General features: G+C 40.2%; 2 protein-coding genes across 2 annotated transcripts in view; one reads left to right on the top strand and one right to left on the bottom strand.

The window, feature by feature from the left end:
• Positions 1-967: 967 nt before the first annotated feature.
• Positions 968-10,870, bottom strand: LOC124121750 (LRP2-binding protein-like). The gene is made up of 8 exons (XM_046484807.2): positions 10,762-10,870; positions 9,321-9,574; positions 8,734-8,847; positions 7,058-7,203; positions 5,479-5,636; positions 4,717-4,888; positions 2,923-3,088; positions 968-2,114 (listed from the first exon to the last, which is right to left on the bottom strand). Exons 2-8 carry the CDS (start codon positions 9,534-9,536, stop codon positions 2,049-2,051), a joined length of 1,038 nt encoding a protein of 345 aa, XP_046340763.1. The 5' UTR covers positions 9,537-9,574; positions 10,762-10,870; the 3' UTR covers positions 968-2,048.
• A 183-nt stretch (positions 10,871-11,053) lies between these two features.
• The window catches only part of LOC124121746 (armadillo-like helical domain-containing protein 3), a 48,187-nt gene continuing 41,868 nt past the window's right edge, over positions 11,054-17,372 (top strand). The window contains exons 1-3 of the mRNA XM_048402599.1: positions 11,054-11,078; positions 11,641-11,784; positions 15,051-15,107. Of these exons, the coding sequence (XP_048258556.1) occupies positions 11,665-11,784; positions 15,051-15,107 (177 nt within the window). The 5' untranslated portion in view covers positions 11,054-11,078; positions 11,641-11,664. The remainder of the gene's footprint in view (positions 11,079-11,640; positions 11,785-15,050; positions 15,108-17,372) is intronic.

The following is a 17,372-nucleotide window of genomic DNA, read 5'->3' as shown; positions in this document are numbered from 1 at the left end:
CCACACACACACGCATTTTGCGTAACAATATTTTATGCTCCCCCAGTACATGTTACACACACACACACACACACGCACACATCCCCACCACACACATGCACGCACACACACACCACCACCACACACATGCACGCACACACACCACCACACACACACATGCACGCACACACACACCACCACCACACACATGCACGCACACACCACCACACACACACATGCACACACCACACACATGCACGCACACCACCACCACACACACACACCACCACCACACACACACATGCACGCACACACACACCACCACCACACACATGCACGCACACCACCACCACACACACACACCACCACACACATGCACACACCACCACACACACACATGCACACACACACACACCACCACCACACACATGCACACACCACCACCACCACACACATGCACGCACACACACCACCACACACATGCACACACCACCACACACATGCACACACACACACCACCACACACATGCACACACCACCACACACATGCACACACCACCACACACACACACACACCACCACCACCACACACACACACACCACCACACACATGCACACACCACCACACACATGCACGCACCACCACACACATGCACGCACACACACCACCACACACATGCACACACCACCACACACATGCACACACCACCACACACATGCACACACATGCACACACCACCACACACATGCACACACCACCACACACATGCACGCACACACACCACCACACACATGCACACACCACCACACACATGCACACACCACCACACACATGCACACACCACCACCACCACACACACACACACCACCACACACACACACCTCACCCTCACCCTCACCCTCACCCTGTTACAAATGACAGTTGCTAAGTCCACCTTTTCCAGTGTCACAGGCAAATTTCTTAGTAACACAAAAACAAACATTCAAATTCATAAATAGGATTTATTTCCGTTTTCAGTAAAGGACTGAGTCACATATAAACATGTTGGTAAACAATGATGGTAACAGGGTAGAAGCATTCACATCAGCAGTTCAAGGCACATGGAGTCACTATCACAGTTTACACAAGTCATGATAAATAACAAGTAATAAATAATGTATATAACAATCTCCAGACAGAAGTCCGTAATACTGGGCTAAATGGCACTACTCCGGATTTGGATTCTGAATTGGGGATATTACGAAAAGTGGTTTCAGTGGGTAAATAGCAAACATATGAAACTGATCTGTCCGAGTAATTGTTTCCTCAATGTAAATAACATTGAAACAGCTGAATGTTAGTGAACACAACTTAAATTGAAACATCATCAATAAAAAATTGCAAGCTCATGGTTATAACAGCGTTAACATCATGGAAGAGTTTGGTTCCCAGCAGTGTGGCATATTATGAAAGATATTAAAGATGAATATCTATAATAAAAGGTAACTATTTGGATTGCTTTAAGTGACTGGTGTAGGGGCATGCTTTCTAAATCATTGATCATTGTTCGAGGGAGCAGAAACTTTAACAGGCATATACAATAATTATGATAATGTACTTACAGTCTGTACCAAAACCTTTGCTCCAATCTTTGCTCTCAGCATCATTATCAGTAGATAATGTTATATGGCATTTATTAACTGATCTTACCAGACCGTACAGAATTGCACTAGATACAGGATTCGGACTAGTGGACAAAGTTGCACACTGTACTTATAAGGAGATCAATACACACTGTGGATAATGGTTCTTGAAGACATTCACAGGAAAGCGTTTTTTTAATAAAAAAATATTTTTAAAATATATTTATTATCAACATACCAAGTATAGGTTTTAATAAATGACTTACTTTATTCAGTGATCAATTAAGCATTCAGCAAACTTTGCATGAAATCTGATTGTATTGCTGCACAAAACACAGCTTTAACTAACAAGATGAAGGCAGCAATAGAAGGTTTGGAGATCTCCAGGAGACAACTCTCAGATAATATCACAGCTGACAGCCTGATGGTGTTGAGGTGAAGCAAGTCTATATCCCCCCATGTTGTGTCACATTCTGGAGCCGAGCACATATATCAGGGTCGAACTGGTACGACTGAAATAAAAGCATACGGAATTAGGCACAATTCATTGTAAACCCAGTTCAGTGCATGTTTTGAACAAGCTCAATTGCCTAAGGAGACACCACATGTGTTACATGTGCTTCAGTGTGGGACAGGACCAAAGCCGTAGAGATTCTCAAGAGTCAAGCTACCGAACACGGTCACCAATCCAATTATTTACCGCGATGTAGGTTGCTTATCTTTACCTGATTTGTGACCTGTTCACTGAACACAATCATCCCGAGGCAAGGAAGTTATCTGACTGGACAAACGAGTCTATGCATAATCAAATAAAAATTGTGTAATAAACAATCTGGTTTGTAGTCAACATAGATTTCAACATTTAGATTTCGGTCAAATGCAGGATTTGTAAGGGATATGTACCATATGTTTTTAATCAAGGCGCTCAAGTGATTTGAGGGTGAGACCTGTCCTGACTGGGCGCTGCCATTTTGTTTGCAGCAAATGCAAGTGATATGAGAGATTAAATCTGATTGGTCAATAGGAAGGACATAGAAGGGACATAACTCATAATGGCAACTGGTGGTGCTACAATCGAGCCTGCAAATTCCGGCCTAGTTCGGCAAGGGTGGAAACTGGACTTTAACAATCAGTCTAAGCCTTATCCTCGGGAAGATGACTACACAGGACCATGTGCCATCACATTCCACACGGCAACTGTAGCACTACATCCATCATACAGGTTCCACACGGCAACTGTAGCACTACATCTATCATACAGGTTCCAGTGGGGAGGGACACTGGTGTGGCACTACGATGTTTAAACCCATGCCATCTTACCCTGGAGTAGTATTGCTGAGCTAGCTGTATGTTCTGTTTGATTCCATGCCCCTCGTGCAGGCAACGACCATGGTAGAAACTGGCCAAGGCAATACCCTTAGAAATGAAAGCTGGCAGGCACTCTGTCTCTTGTGCGATAAGTTGTATATCTTCCAACATGGCTACTCTGAAAATTGGACATAAATATTTAGTCAATACATTTTCAATAACATTATTGTCAAAAATATGGCATGGGAAATCAACATGTATATAAAAATAGTGCCACACAGGGGTTGATTTAACTGCTGCCCTGTTGGCCCGTGGCCAGTTAAAATTGCAAAGGGCTTGCTGAAATGTAAGTAGATGACCCATCTGGTTTGTCAAAATTTCACCCGTTCTATGTGTATGTTTAATTTCTTCAATTGGACACTGCTAGTGAATTATGTCATTTCGATAAAAAAAATTTAGGTGGGGGATGAGGTCGTGTGAATTGTTAACTCACAGAAAGATATATCCCGATCATCTTGGTAGAATGACAACCGGCTGCCATTCTGTAATGTTCTGTACAATAACAACATCCATATTCGCTCATAAATTGCCACAAAATGAGGCAAATGGAAGCCAAGATTTAATCATAGAGTGCAGGAAAAAACATTTGGGGGGTGAAAAGAGTTCTAAAATTTTCAGAGTTCTCCTGGGTAACACAGTCACTATGTTTAGTTGTAGGCCAGTTTGGAGAGGGGCCAGTAACTTTTTGAAAAGAGCAAGCCCTGCTGGCTATATACAAATTTGTTGTTAAATCTACTGCTGCCACAGCACTGTAGCTCATCTAGACATGTAGTCAACAGTCTAAATTGTCAACAAAGACGGCGTACAGACATTCCACAAAAGATGCGGTCAGCGTTGATGTTCAAATGTGTGTTAAATCCCACATAAAACTACACACATGCCCAATTTTATTAATTTTAAAACAGTTGCTGAATATTGGCCATCAATATCTTTTTCAATATGGCTGCCGTTGTGGCCATATGTAAAATCAGATTTGAACCTATTCAGTTTTCATAATTGGTGGGAACAATCATGTGAAGTCAGCTTGATTGGTCTAGCGGTTCTGAGAACATAATGTTCACTGCGCGAGGAAATGAAATATAAGAGAAAGTAGGAGCATGATTAAAGTGTGAAGGTCAAATAAAGGTCAAAATTTAAAGTATCCCGAAAAATAAAACAAGCGAGTTGAGCCCACTACTAACTCCACATGTACCAAATTTCAACATATTGTGAAAATAAAGGGCTGGGTATTGGTCATAAGAGATTTCAGCTTTCAGTAAGGTCAAAGTGCAAAGGTCAAAGCAAGGTCGTAATTCAAAAATCTGTAATGACAGACATGTTGAGAAACCTATTTATGGCCTTTATTCAGTCATTTTTGTAGAAACTGTCATGAAATTTAGTACTGATATACATACATAGCTAGAGGGGCTCAACATATATGTTCCGCTGTTTGCAATATGCCATATGTCTCCCTCTTTGGATGCTTTGGCCATTGCGTTTATCTGCAATGCCCAAATACATCTAAAGGGGATAACTCACTAACATCTTTAGAATAGCATTGTCCAATTTACGACCTCATCAAATTTTGAGCATATGTTCGAATCTCCAGACATGACGTCATGAAAAAATATGTTATATTGTGAAATAAACCATGCCTCGTTCTTCATTGTTCTTTGTGATTTATCGTTTAGCTATCTTATATACCTGAATTAAAGAACCGTTTCCATGGTTTAATTGAGGGTATAAATTAGTATGTGTATATCATACTTGGATGAGAGGTCGGCAGCTTTGGTGTAGAGTTTGCGGCGGTAGTAGTGGGAGATGAGGTTGCCCATTGCGTAGACGTTGCCCCGGTCGGAGGACTCCTTCAGGCAGATGTAGGCGGAGTCCTGATCGTACTTGACTCCAATGCCATGTTCGTACATCACTCCCAGTGCACCTGCAGCAGCCGCAACAATAAAAAAAATCACACAAGATCAGTTTATTTGCTAATTCTAACATAAGCAGCACTATAGTTCCAAAATGTTTGTATCAATCAAGCCATGGACAAAAAATATTTCTTCTTTTCTAGCACTGGAAAAAAATAATATCAGCATACAAAGACTGCATTAAATTTGATACCAGGGGTGCACACTACAATATCCGGGGTAGAATAGGTCTTCAGCAACCCATGCTTGCCGTAAAGGCGACTATGCGACTAATGGGATCGGGTGATCAGGCTAGCTGACTTGGCTCATGATGTCAGTCACTGAATTGTCTGGTCCAGACTCAATTATTTACAGACCGCTATTATATAGCTGGAATATTGCTGAGTGTGGCGTTAAGCAACAAACAAAGCATACTACAATCCATCTACAACCCATATGTGTGTGTGTGTATACATACATACATACATACATACATACATACATACATACATACATACATACATACATATATATATATATATTAATTTAATTTTTTTCACACACCACTGCTTAAGAGACAACTGATATTTGTGTTGTGTGTACATAATAACAACTGTCTGACCTTGAGATTCTAGACTGCCATTCCCACAAGCTTCGGAGTGCCAGAAGGAAGCCTTCTTGAGGTCCAGAGTGTCCTCCCTTGAGTAGAACATCCCCAGGACGGTCTGTGCCTTGATGCTGGCGGTAGGGTTCCCATCATCCGCAGCCAGCAGCCACCATCTGTCACAAGCAGGAATACGAACCAGCTATCCACATGTAGGGTGAGTGAGTAGCGAACTTGTGAAACCAAAATTTGTTTTGGCTAGCCGACACTTTCTAGCACACTTCTATTCCGGCCACACCAATAAATTTTATCATGTCATACAATCATCGAAACAAGGCTACACAGATATATTACAATAGCTTAGAACAAAATGAGTGAGTATGGTTTATGGCGCTCTTAGCAATATTCCAGCAATATCAAGGCGGTGGGACACCAGAAATGGGCTTCACACATTGTACCATGTGGGGAATCAAACTCGGGTCTTCAGCGCACAAGGGAACACTTAAACCACTAGGCCACCCCACCACATGTAGAAATATCACACATCTAAACTTATGACTTGTTCTTAAATATGTTAATATCAAACGTTTTCATCCAATACAATCTAAGTTTGATAAAAAAAGAAGAATTATGAATATTTATTATTTCAACCCTAAACTTGGTCATGATTATTCATTAACGCACCACTGTGTGGTCAATGTGACCTGACTAGGTTCCCCAAGCTGCTAATACTGTACAGGATGTATTTTCTTCTTGTCTGATGTAGCTGATGAGTAATGCACTGGCTCCCAAATATGCAGAAGTGGCAAAATATGCCGGAGTCAGTTACTGGACCACAAATGACAGCATGAATTATGACCAGACTTTGAAATAATTTTAAACCCAACAAGACAGTCGGGTGAGGTCACCCATAAATGTTGCCTGCCCATCTTCAAAGTTACCTGCCTGCATTCAGACATCATAAACATGAATAAATTGCCAAAAGATAGGAGACAACTTGCATCTTGATTCAGTTGAAATAATGCAAACAATCACTTGAGAATCTACAAGGAGTTATAATAAAACTGAAATTGTAAGTCGTCTTAAGATTATCTGCATGACAGTTGGGCAGGTGGAGGAAAATTTCATGCAGCCCGACAGAAAAGTTACCAGCCACGGGCAGGTGGGCAGGCAGTTATTTCGGACACTGCTTTAATATGTGAGTCAGTGAGTGAGTGAGTCAGTGAGTTGGTTTTATGAACAGTTTTCCAGAGTCAGCTTTATGTGGGAGGAAAAGTCTGAAGTGGCGCAGGTCTCAGATAGTTACCACTCTAGTGAGACCTACAAGCATGGTTAAGGAGCTGACCAACCTAGAAACAATCAGGGTGAACCTGGATTCAAACCCACAATCATAGGTTTCTGTCGTACCCAAGGGATGCAACTTTGCAAATCAAATTGCAGTGCCTTTGGCATCTGGGACACCCATGCTCCCTCATGGACCATACAAAAAGGGTTTTCTAAAAAGGAATTACTCCATTTCACAATGAAGACAATATGGACAACTTTTAAAACAACGACTTTAACTTGCACCTTTAATATTTTAGTCATGAGCCCCTACCTCTCTGCCTCCTCATCAGATTGTCGCTTGACCCCGTATCCCTGGAAGTAGGCGCGGCCGATGTTGTACTCAGCAGCATGCTTCAGATGCTTGGCCTGCCGCATCGTGGATGTTGCTACGCGCATCAGGTACTCAACGCCTTGCTTCTGTGGAACACATTTAATCCTTATATTGACAGATACAGAAATCATACCAGAGCAATCCTATTAAACACAAGGGAGCACGGGTGGCCCAGTCGTCTAAGGCGCTGCGATTCGGTGTGCAGAGTTGCGTCCCTTGGACACGCCAGAAACCTATGATTGTGGGTTCGAATCCCGGTTCGCCTCAATTATGTTTCAAGGTTTGTCAGCACCATAACCATGCTCGTGGGTTTCACCGAAGTGGTAAACATTGAGACCTGCATCACTTTGGGCTTTCCTCCCACATTATATAACTGGAATACTGTTAAAAGCGGCGTTAAACCCAACTCACTCACTCACTATTAAACACAAAACTTTACTTGTTTAAGGCAAACTATACTAATTTGGAGTGTTGTTTTTGTTGTGACGTTATCCGTCCCAGACATTCCATAGGAGTTACGTTCCTTGGTTTTACAAAGCCATAAAATGGTAGCTACGACAATGTCATTCATTTGAAATAGAAGTTTCACCCTGTATGTCTAGAACTGGAAAGAAATCCAAACCAAGTTGATTCTGAAAAGGATTAATATAAATGTTCTGTGAACTTTGGACATGTGTTTGAGCCATACTAAGGGTAGATGAGCTGCTGATGACGGGGATTACTGCTTGAGGTGATGCAGTTTGACATTCCCGATGCATAGTGGCCTACACGACATTGTGGAGCCTATAGTGATTTCTTATACTTTGAGTGGACTCTTCATTTCGGTGACCCAACATATATGATCTGTCTGGTTTCAAAACCTGCATTCTTTATAGCCAGAATCGTATGATGATACCATCCTTTTTTAACATTACTTTTAGACATTGAGGATTCCCCTAAAGTAGTTCTGTATGTCTCCGCTCGATTGACAATGTAATCACGCGACATCAGGAAATGAACAACAGTCAGCTTGGTAGTTTCATCCAGGCAAGGTCACCCACCACTGTCAGTATTACTCAGACAACACGCAGAGACACACACATGTATTACACAGACATGCAAACAATAGTTTCCAAGATGACAAAAATTTGTTTTTTTCTGAAGTACAGATGAACTCATATGACCTTGAAGTACATCATTGCTTTCACATCTTAAGAACCAAACCCTGTGTGATTATGGCATAGAAAAAGTACCAAGCAGGCTGGCAGCAACCCATGAGATTGTAAGAGGCGACTAAATGGATTTGGTGGTCAGACTTAATCACTTGGTCAGGCTTTCAGATTGGTTCATATTCTGACTGACTGATTGTCATCCAAAGTGTCCTAAACATTATTTTCAATTTTTCAATATGTTTATATCTGTATTCCATTTGTCTCCAGCAGAATCACTGCTTAGTTGATATCTTGTCATAATACCCAGACAGCATGGATCGTTGTTTATAATATCAATCAATAAAATGTCAGGTACAGACTCAGTTAGTTATAGGCTGCCATTATACAGCTGGGCTATTGCCGAGTGCTGTGTTAAGCAAGAAACAAACAAAACATTTAAGAACCAATATAAAATGGGAGACTTACTGTGTCTGGTTCACAACCGATTCCATCATACAGCATCACACCCAGCTGGTACAGGGACTGGTGGTTGAAATCTTTCGATCTCTCAAAATATACTCGAGCTTTGTCATATAGGGCCTGAAAGTAGTTGTTCTTGTTACCACCAAGTCAGGATGTTGATGCCAACATTGCAAGGATTATATCACAAAACAATCAATCTGACAGCAGATTCAAATGGAACACATTCAAGTTTGAAATAAAAGCACATTTTTAGAACCACCAATATACTGTTTGGTTTAAGTCATAAGAAGATTCACATCATCTTCTGTTGAAAAAAAAATCCCTCCTAACAGATGGTGATTTGTTTTGTATCTCATCATACCAAAGCTAGGACTGAATCACTGAATGATTCCCAAATGCACAGCAATATTTAACTAAAAAATATTTACATGATACGCTTTATTTTGTATTCAAACAAATTTACTCAGAAAGCATGTATTGTGACGTGTTTTATAGCACGGACATCGTATCTTATTATACATTGTGATACATATCCTACATCGTTCTCCACTTGAAGCACATAAACCTCTTGACAAAATACAAGTTCTCACCTGTTCAAAATAGAAGAGTGCGAGCTGAAAGGAAGCAGATTTATCTCCCTTCTTTATCCTTTCCAGGAGGAGCGTCTCCACCTTCTCCACCAGCTCTTCCTCCGACAGCTTCCCCATCCCAGCATCCTGAGTCTGCTGTGCGATGTCATTCAGGATGTGACTGTCCTGTGTGAACTTGGCATGCTCTGCAGTCACATCTGACCTTGATATCTCCATCGCTATTGTAGCACTGTCAAATCCACTTATAAAGATCTCTGAAAGAAATTAATAGAATTTCAACAATGAGTTGGCAATGTTAAGTCAGTTACACTGTAATCTCCCAGTTTCGCAAAACAAGAAACAAAGCTTGAGATCACAATTTAGGAGCTGCTGTAAAGTTTGAAGTTGTGAAAGTGAAAGGAAGCAAGTGAAATATTAATTAAGAGTCAGACCCTGGCATTGTGTAAAGTGAATAGAATGCACACTCCCTCAAAGAACTCCAGGAGTGCCAGAAAGTGTCTGTTGTTTGATGGTATGAAAATTGGGTGTGGTGATTTTTTCTTCCAAGAAGCAATTAAAGTCTCACAGAATAACTAATTGATAGCCTGTGAGATTTGTTCTTTCCTAGTCCGTTCCAGATAGCTCCCCTTCATGTGGAGCCCACATGTTGAGAAGGGGAAAAACTCACTTTGACCCTCCTTTTATGACTGCCTGTCAAAACACAAATACTTGTTCAAATGCAAAAGAATAAATTTAATAATGCCCTGCAGTAAATAAAGACATCAACTGACCAAGATATTGTACTGTCAGAGTTGTAAAAGTTGTTATATCTTAAATAAATATTTGTTTCACCAAATATGTGCATCATTTTGTCAAAACATTAATGACACCAGTGGACAAAACAAACTGATAGGAAGGAAAATAATATATACAGAACTGTGTATGATAATGATTGATATACGTTAGAATATGATTAAAGAAATTGCATTTTTGAAATAATAACTTTTTTTTGTAGTCTTATTAGTCAGATTCCATAACTGATAAATACTATGGGAATAACATGTTTATAACATCGGTTTTCTTGTAGATCTAAATTATACAATTAAAATTATTGCCTAGCAATACATCTAATATAAAATCAATGTAATCTAAATTAAATTTATTTACTGGTCTAATAGTTTTACTTACTGATAATAATGCAATTAGTGCCATCAAATGCCTTCTTAATTTCTTATGGACGCACAACTGGGGAAGCGTGAAGTAATCACACGCGCGAGCTTCCTATTATCGTGAGGTTTACCACCATGATATGTCTGGCGTAGAACAATTAGCGGTGTCTGTTATTGATCCCACTGCATCATTTTCAGTAATTATTTATGAATCCCTGAGTTTGCTAGTCACGCAACCACAAATAAATTATATAAAAGCAACATGAATCACAAACTTTAAAGAATATACATACACACTGATGGGATGTCACGTCATGATCTGTCAAACATTACAAGACTAGCTCAGACGTTATAAATATCAATAACCGTTCATGGTGAACACTTTCATGAGTTATCTCCCTTTTTCATTGTAATCGTCATAGCAACGTGACGTTCAGCACCAAACTATATATGTAAAATAATTTTAGATCAGGATCATATTTCATCATAAATTGTTTTCTTATTAAATATCTCGTAGAATATATTTCATTATTCGATTTATTAATATTAAAGATAGTAGTATTAACTGCGCATCTACCGGAAGTATTCGTCTACTAGGAAGAAGCCCATGGTGGGTATTAATGTTACGTGTACGGCATTGATAAACAGTGTTTTCGTGTTTCATCTTGTAATGCCGTAGTTTATTTTCTATTGCATATATGAATAGGATACTCGGTGTCCCTATTTAGCACCCTGGCTGTCCTCCCGAGCGATAGCAAATACTTTGATCGGTTCATGCGTAATTTTGTTTGGCAGATGTACACACCCACGGTGTCAAAGGATTGTTGAGGCAGTTCTGCCTTGCAACAATGTTTAAGGTAGCGTGGAACGAAATTCACGCGAAGTTGACCATGTTCAGTGTAATAGTACGATTGCGAAAGCAAAGGAACTCGATCTTAAGAAGCTGTCTTGTCATGGTTTAAGAAATGTCATTGCCACCCTAAAATCACTACATGATAATATTCACAGAATAATCACAAGATGATATATTGTTTTGCAGAATAATTCTTATATATGTATATATATATATATGTAATGTTTAAATATTTCTGAAAACACTCTTTAAAAATGCTTTTGTGACAATATTCTTCTTTTAATATGTATAATGTGAACACATTTTATTGTGAAAACAGACATAGGACAGTTATGACAGAAGCATGAGTCAAGACACAACCCCCAGCAAAGAAAAGGGACACGCCCTCCTACTCCGAAAGGGATCTCACTCCAAGATGGCTCTTAAGGAAAAGATTGTTCAGATATATGAAGCTTTCTTCCAGGTACGTATTGTTTCATATTAGTGACTGGCATCGTAATCAGCTCATTTTGTATCATCATTACTGCCACACAATCTGAGTTGGACACGGTCACTTGTTAGTTAGTCAGTTGACCAGTGTAAATATAAACATATTGGGCATTGTAACCTGAAAGCTGTCTTAAACCACTAATCTGAAATGAAGAGGTTACTCCCATTATTTCTAAAAAAACTACCGTACATGACCGCAGATAAGCCGAGGTATTAACTTGACCCATGAAATCTGAAAGTATATGATGTGACCCGTAAATAAGTCAAACCAGGAAGTGAAAGGCAATGACACACGGTGAAGTCGGACTGAAAGGCTGTACCTGTACTTGCAGATATTCAATAATATAAGATGAAAAATGTTGTAATTATATTGAAAAAGTCATTATGATTTCTAATAACGATTTAACAAACCAGTCCTCCACTCCCCTAATGCAGGAAGCCGTTTCTGTTGTCTTTTTTAACCTCATAATGATCGCTATCAGTTACGTTGCCATCAACAAGACGCCACTTTGTGAATCAGTGTATATAGATGTTGTTACATGTCGATTCCCAAATTGAAACAATGCTTTAACCCAGAAATCTTTATGTAAAATAGTTTAGTGTGAAACCAACAAACAAATGGTATACAATCAACAATTGTATTACAAAATTAACTAGGTTTACAAATCAATACAAAGTACTGCACAACAGTTACAATGGCAGTATACAATTGATTGGTAGTACAATGTTCAATGGCAGTATGAAATGTGAGAGCAGTGGAAATGACAATGACAACAATAACACTCACCTCCCCACAACAGGCGTCAAGCTTCTGAGATAGGCCTTGGCTGAACACCAGGGTGAAAAGTGATCTTCACACAAAAGCCGGTCTTGATGTAATGTCGGATGAGACCGGGACGCGTCAGCTCCACTCATATAGCCTCAAGCTCCTTCCCAGCGCGTGACACCTTCGTTACACTCTCGGTAACATCGCTGCCACCAGTGTGGGCGCGGCCATTACAAGAATCTTGAAATTTGCCCTCGAACACCAAATGTAGTAATGTTTGAACTTTTGTTTATGTCTTTGGGAATGCCATCATATTTCATTTTGAAAAGGTTTACGACTGACCATGTTTTCCAGATGAATTTACTTTGTTGTTTCCATAATCAGATTGGTTCGAGATTGCAGACTAACGGAAAATTAACCAACTTCTTCCTTGCATTCTTACTATATCAATAACACGATAGTTTTAATGAAACAGAAATTCAAACTGACAAACAAAGACAGTAATTTAGCAGCGATAATTGTTTTCGGCATCACGACAGTCGTCACTTGTTTGTTAACACAACGGTCATTCGGTTGCGAGTTCAACTCCAAGCATGGTTGTGGCCACCTATCACAGTGGGGAGTTATGAGTGGTGGCAGCGATAGTATAGAGAGCTCCTCGAACAGGTTATCACTGTGAGGAGCTTGAAATAGTCTACCAGCTTCTAACCACTTTTACCCATCACAGAATATTCCACATGTTTCCATTACGCTTGACATCCATGCTATTTCGAAAGTTTATAGACAACTTGAGCATCTAAATATCATAACTTCCTCACCACTGCTTATATTAAATAGTACTACATTCCTGACAACTAGTCATTGTCCAGGTACAATGCAATGCACTTCTACTGAATCTCAACAGAAACATTTGATTCAGTTACGATCAATTTTTAACAATAAATTACACTGCCACAGGGATGTGAAATCTCCGCGGAAACGCGGAAAATCGGGTTTTTTAAAACAGTAGTCCTCGGAAAAAATCATCTTCCGCGTTAAAATTTAATTAAAATTTTTTAAAAAAACACTCCGAAAAATATGATCGAAAACCGGACATTTGGCGCGGATTGTCCTGTTTTCGATCAGGGCTTTCATCAGCATAGGTTTTCGGACATCATACGTTTTTCTGTCGCGAATACTTGCACTATAACGTGGGGTGTGGCGTCACACATAAATTGTAAATACTCAGAGTCAGCTGATGGCTTGTTTTTAAGATAAAGTTGTCTTTTAGCCTGTAAGTGAATGAGATGTTTTACAGTTGTTCATATGATAAGCGAAAAAACTATGAATGTTTCTTCAGCGTCCAAAACCCCATGTCATGGGGATATATGTTGTATTAATGTCTTATGTTTGCAATGGAGTTTTGTTTTTTCCATCAAAAGGTAAGTACAAGGTAAGTTTTTTTCAATATGCTTCAACATGGGGAAAGGGTCAGACATTGCACGCTTGTGACAGTTGTCCTTGTGTCTGGGGGATGGGGGTTGAAGTTTATGGCAGTATTGCTCCCAGACCTGGCGGGTAGCCAGGTGCGCGAAAGCTATGCCCGATTTTTTAAAAGTACTGATTTAACTTCGAAATTTTTCTGCATCTGCCATCTTGTTTATTTGACTTATTGACTTTTACCATTGACTTATTACATTTCTTGGTGTGAATGTTGTCCAAACTGCACGAAATTGCTTAAAATGCAATCAAATGTTTAAAAAACTTCTGGGGGGGCATGCCCCCAGACCCTCCTAGACTTTTCCTCTTTTTTTCGGGAAAACCTGCTCACATCCCTGCTGCCATGTAACAATGTTTTCCCAATAACTGGGTGCATGGGTTCCATTAATTTACAAATTTTATGTGTGAATCATGGTTATGAATATCAACATGATCAATGAAACCATGTCCAAGGATGAGAACCCCATGAATATTTGAATTGAATCCGTATAGACAACAGTTCATTATTCAGAATAATAATAGATTTTAGCATGTCTAGATAATCACTAGTCACTGACAAATGCTGCACCTATAAGAAGCTGAATTATCACAGAATTTAGCTCGTGAGTCTGAAACATTGTGTGTATTATGGTTTGTGGACTGATGAAAAGTGGAATGTTTTGTTATGTCGTTATTAAATATAAAAACAAGGATGATACTTTAAAATGGTAAACGTGATCAACATGAGCAGTGAGTAATGTTATGGCTATTCTGCATGATCATGATGATTGCACTAGAAGATCGCAAATAGCAAATTGTCACAAAAAGGAAACAACATTCATTTCCATGAAAATGTCAATCTCTACACCATAAAACCTCATGTTGCTTTGTGTCCTGACCAGCTTGTTCACCTGTCTATGATTTTATTGTACGTTCTTGACATACATGTTTATTATGCTTGTACCTCATCATGCTCATTGTACAAATCTGGTTACTTTTGATCATTGTTTTATCAGGGAGAAGATCCATCACGAGGAAATGCCAATTTCTGGGATGAGCTGTTTCTTTTAAAGGTAGACATGACTTAATTAATATGTTTAATTCATGTTTGTTGTTAATTAAAAAGTTAATATCGAACTAAATTTATTATTAAACACAGTCGAACCTCTTTGTGTCAAACTCAAGGGGACCTGGAAGAAAGTTTGAGCTATCCAGGGTTCGAGACATAAAGGAAATTGGATGCTTAATTTGGATACTTGGGACTCCAAAATGATTTCAAGACAACCAGGAGTTTGACACATCCAAATTTGACATTACAAGGTTCGACTGTATATACATATGATATAGCATTATCCATGTTAACAGGGTTAACAATGCTATTAACACGATTTTAGATTGCATAAATTTGACGTCGACTGATGGTCATAAAAACTGTCCTGTCAGGAGTTGATAAAATAATGAGAATGTCCATATGCCACCTCAAGGTGTTCATTGGTCTGTGTTAGGAGTGTTCAGCTTGCTCTTAGTTAATTTTATAAGTGATTTTTGTGCATTTTGCTGTGTAAGGCGCACTACAGCACCAAATGAACACTTTTCTTTTGAGACATTTAGGATCGTGTTAGCAGTTTTGCGTAAGAGTATATTTTTATACTTATCCTATCTCACACTATGCATTTCTTCTTTTGATCCTGTGTGAAAACATGCTTGAACAATGATTCCAGTTTCTAAAAAACAATTCACCCAAACACATGCCCGCATCACCATGGCTACCACCCTCAAAAATGGATCATGCACTTTAATCCTGTGCATAGTGACCAACACGATATGCTCATGTGCTGCCACATCATTCTCTTTCTTATGGCCAGATAGTGGAGACATGCACTATGAGATATGAGATAATCTAGTTTCGGGATCAACTCTCTCAGGATAGTGGCTCTGGGTCACCTGGCCGCTCTCAGGATCAATGGGACAGATCGACTCTCAGGATCGACAATATTGAGATTGAGGTTCCAGTGATCGACACTCTCAAAAGGACTATGGCACATCTTCACAACACACTCCTGACTCGGAGGATGGTTCGTGTATGGACTCCGTCAGACATTCCTCTACTTTAGGTTGCTCCCTGTCCTCCAATTGTACAGATTGCCATTGTCAACCAAATCGCCCCGGCTCCTACGATTATTGTCATAGATCGGACGCACGCTCATGGGATTCCTATCGATACAGCGACTATGCAGACCATCCCCGTGGCTGGGAGAACTACCTTTCAAACTTGGATTGTATCTTCCTTGGCGTGGTTATCCTTACGCTTCATCCGCTCCTGCTCAGATTACTACCACTCTCCTCATTGAGATCAGCCTATGGATCCCTCCTTTTCATAGATGTTCGTCTTCATCGGCCGCGCATGTGGCTCACGACTCTCCTCATTGAGATCAGCCTGTGGATCCCTCCTTTTCATAGCTGTTCATCTTCATCGGCCGCGCATGTGGATCACAACTCTCCTCATTGAGATCAGCCTATGGATCCCTCCTTCTCATAGCTGTTCGTCTTCATCGGCCGCGCATGTGGATCGCCACTCTCCTCGACTTCCACCGTTCTTACTTGCTCTGCAGTTCCCGTTCCTGATCCTGCACCAGCTGGTAGTGATGTGAACCATCAACCTCGTCTTCAGGCAGTTTATAAGGACATGGATCCTGCTCTTGTTCTTCATTGGATTGAGGATCAGTAACAGCCTCAAACGCTGTATTTTGGATGATGACCGTCTCACTTGCTTTGCCGTCTCTCTGCTGGTAATTCCAACATCACACTCCCTCTCAGGCCTGTCTTGACGGATATTGCCACCAACCTTGAGCAGTCGTTTGTGTCCTTCATATGCGTACATTATCTATCGCCATCGACCCCTCACTTTCTAGTGGTAGAGTCTGGCATCCATGGACTGTCCAAAACTGCTTGTGCCTGATTCTTTTGTCGACATGTTGACCCTTGGATCCAAGCGAGCTATGTCTTCCTAAACAGCGAAGGACCGCGAGCTGGTGCATCTTGGTATCACTGTTAGACAGATTGCCTTCTAAGACCATTATCATGTCAATGTCCCACGTGCATTCTAATGAGGAGGCATTCATTCGTGCATCGATTGTGCTCATTCAAGAGAAAGTTATGTCAATCTTGGATCCCATCTCCCCCCCCCCCCCCACACACACACACACACAGCACAGAGGATCGGTCACGGCTCTAAGGCAACTGGGCCTCCTTCAACTTTGCCAATGGGAAGACTCCTTCAAGGTGCGTTTGTACCAGCTCCCCTTGTCAACTCAGTCTCTTTGGGAATCGCATCCAAG

The sequence above is a fragment of the Haliotis rufescens genome, unplaced genomic scaffold (genome assembly GCF_023055435.1).
Source record: "Haliotis rufescens isolate VD_foot unplaced genomic scaffold, xgHalRufe1.0.p SCAF_27, whole genome shotgun sequence".
NCBI lineage: Eukaryota > Metazoa > Mollusca > Gastropoda > Lepetellida > Haliotidae > Haliotis > Haliotis rufescens.
The sequence above is the reverse complement of the archived record's forward strand: the minus strand, read 5'-3'. Positions and strand labels throughout refer to the sequence as shown.

Coding starts and splice junctions, on each gene's coding strand:
- LOC124121750 (XM_046484807.2), bottom strand. CDS start 9,536: ATGGAGATATCAAGGTCAGATGTGACTGCAGAGCATGCCAAGTTCACA. Junction 8,848..9,320: donor CACTCTTCTATTTTGAACAG/GTGAGAACTTGT, acceptor AACTACTTTCAG/GCCCTATATGACAAAGCTCG. Junction 2,115..2,922: donor CTCAGCAATACTACTCCAGG/GTAAGATGGCAT, acceptor CTTTTATTTCAG/TCGTACCAGTTCGACCCTGA.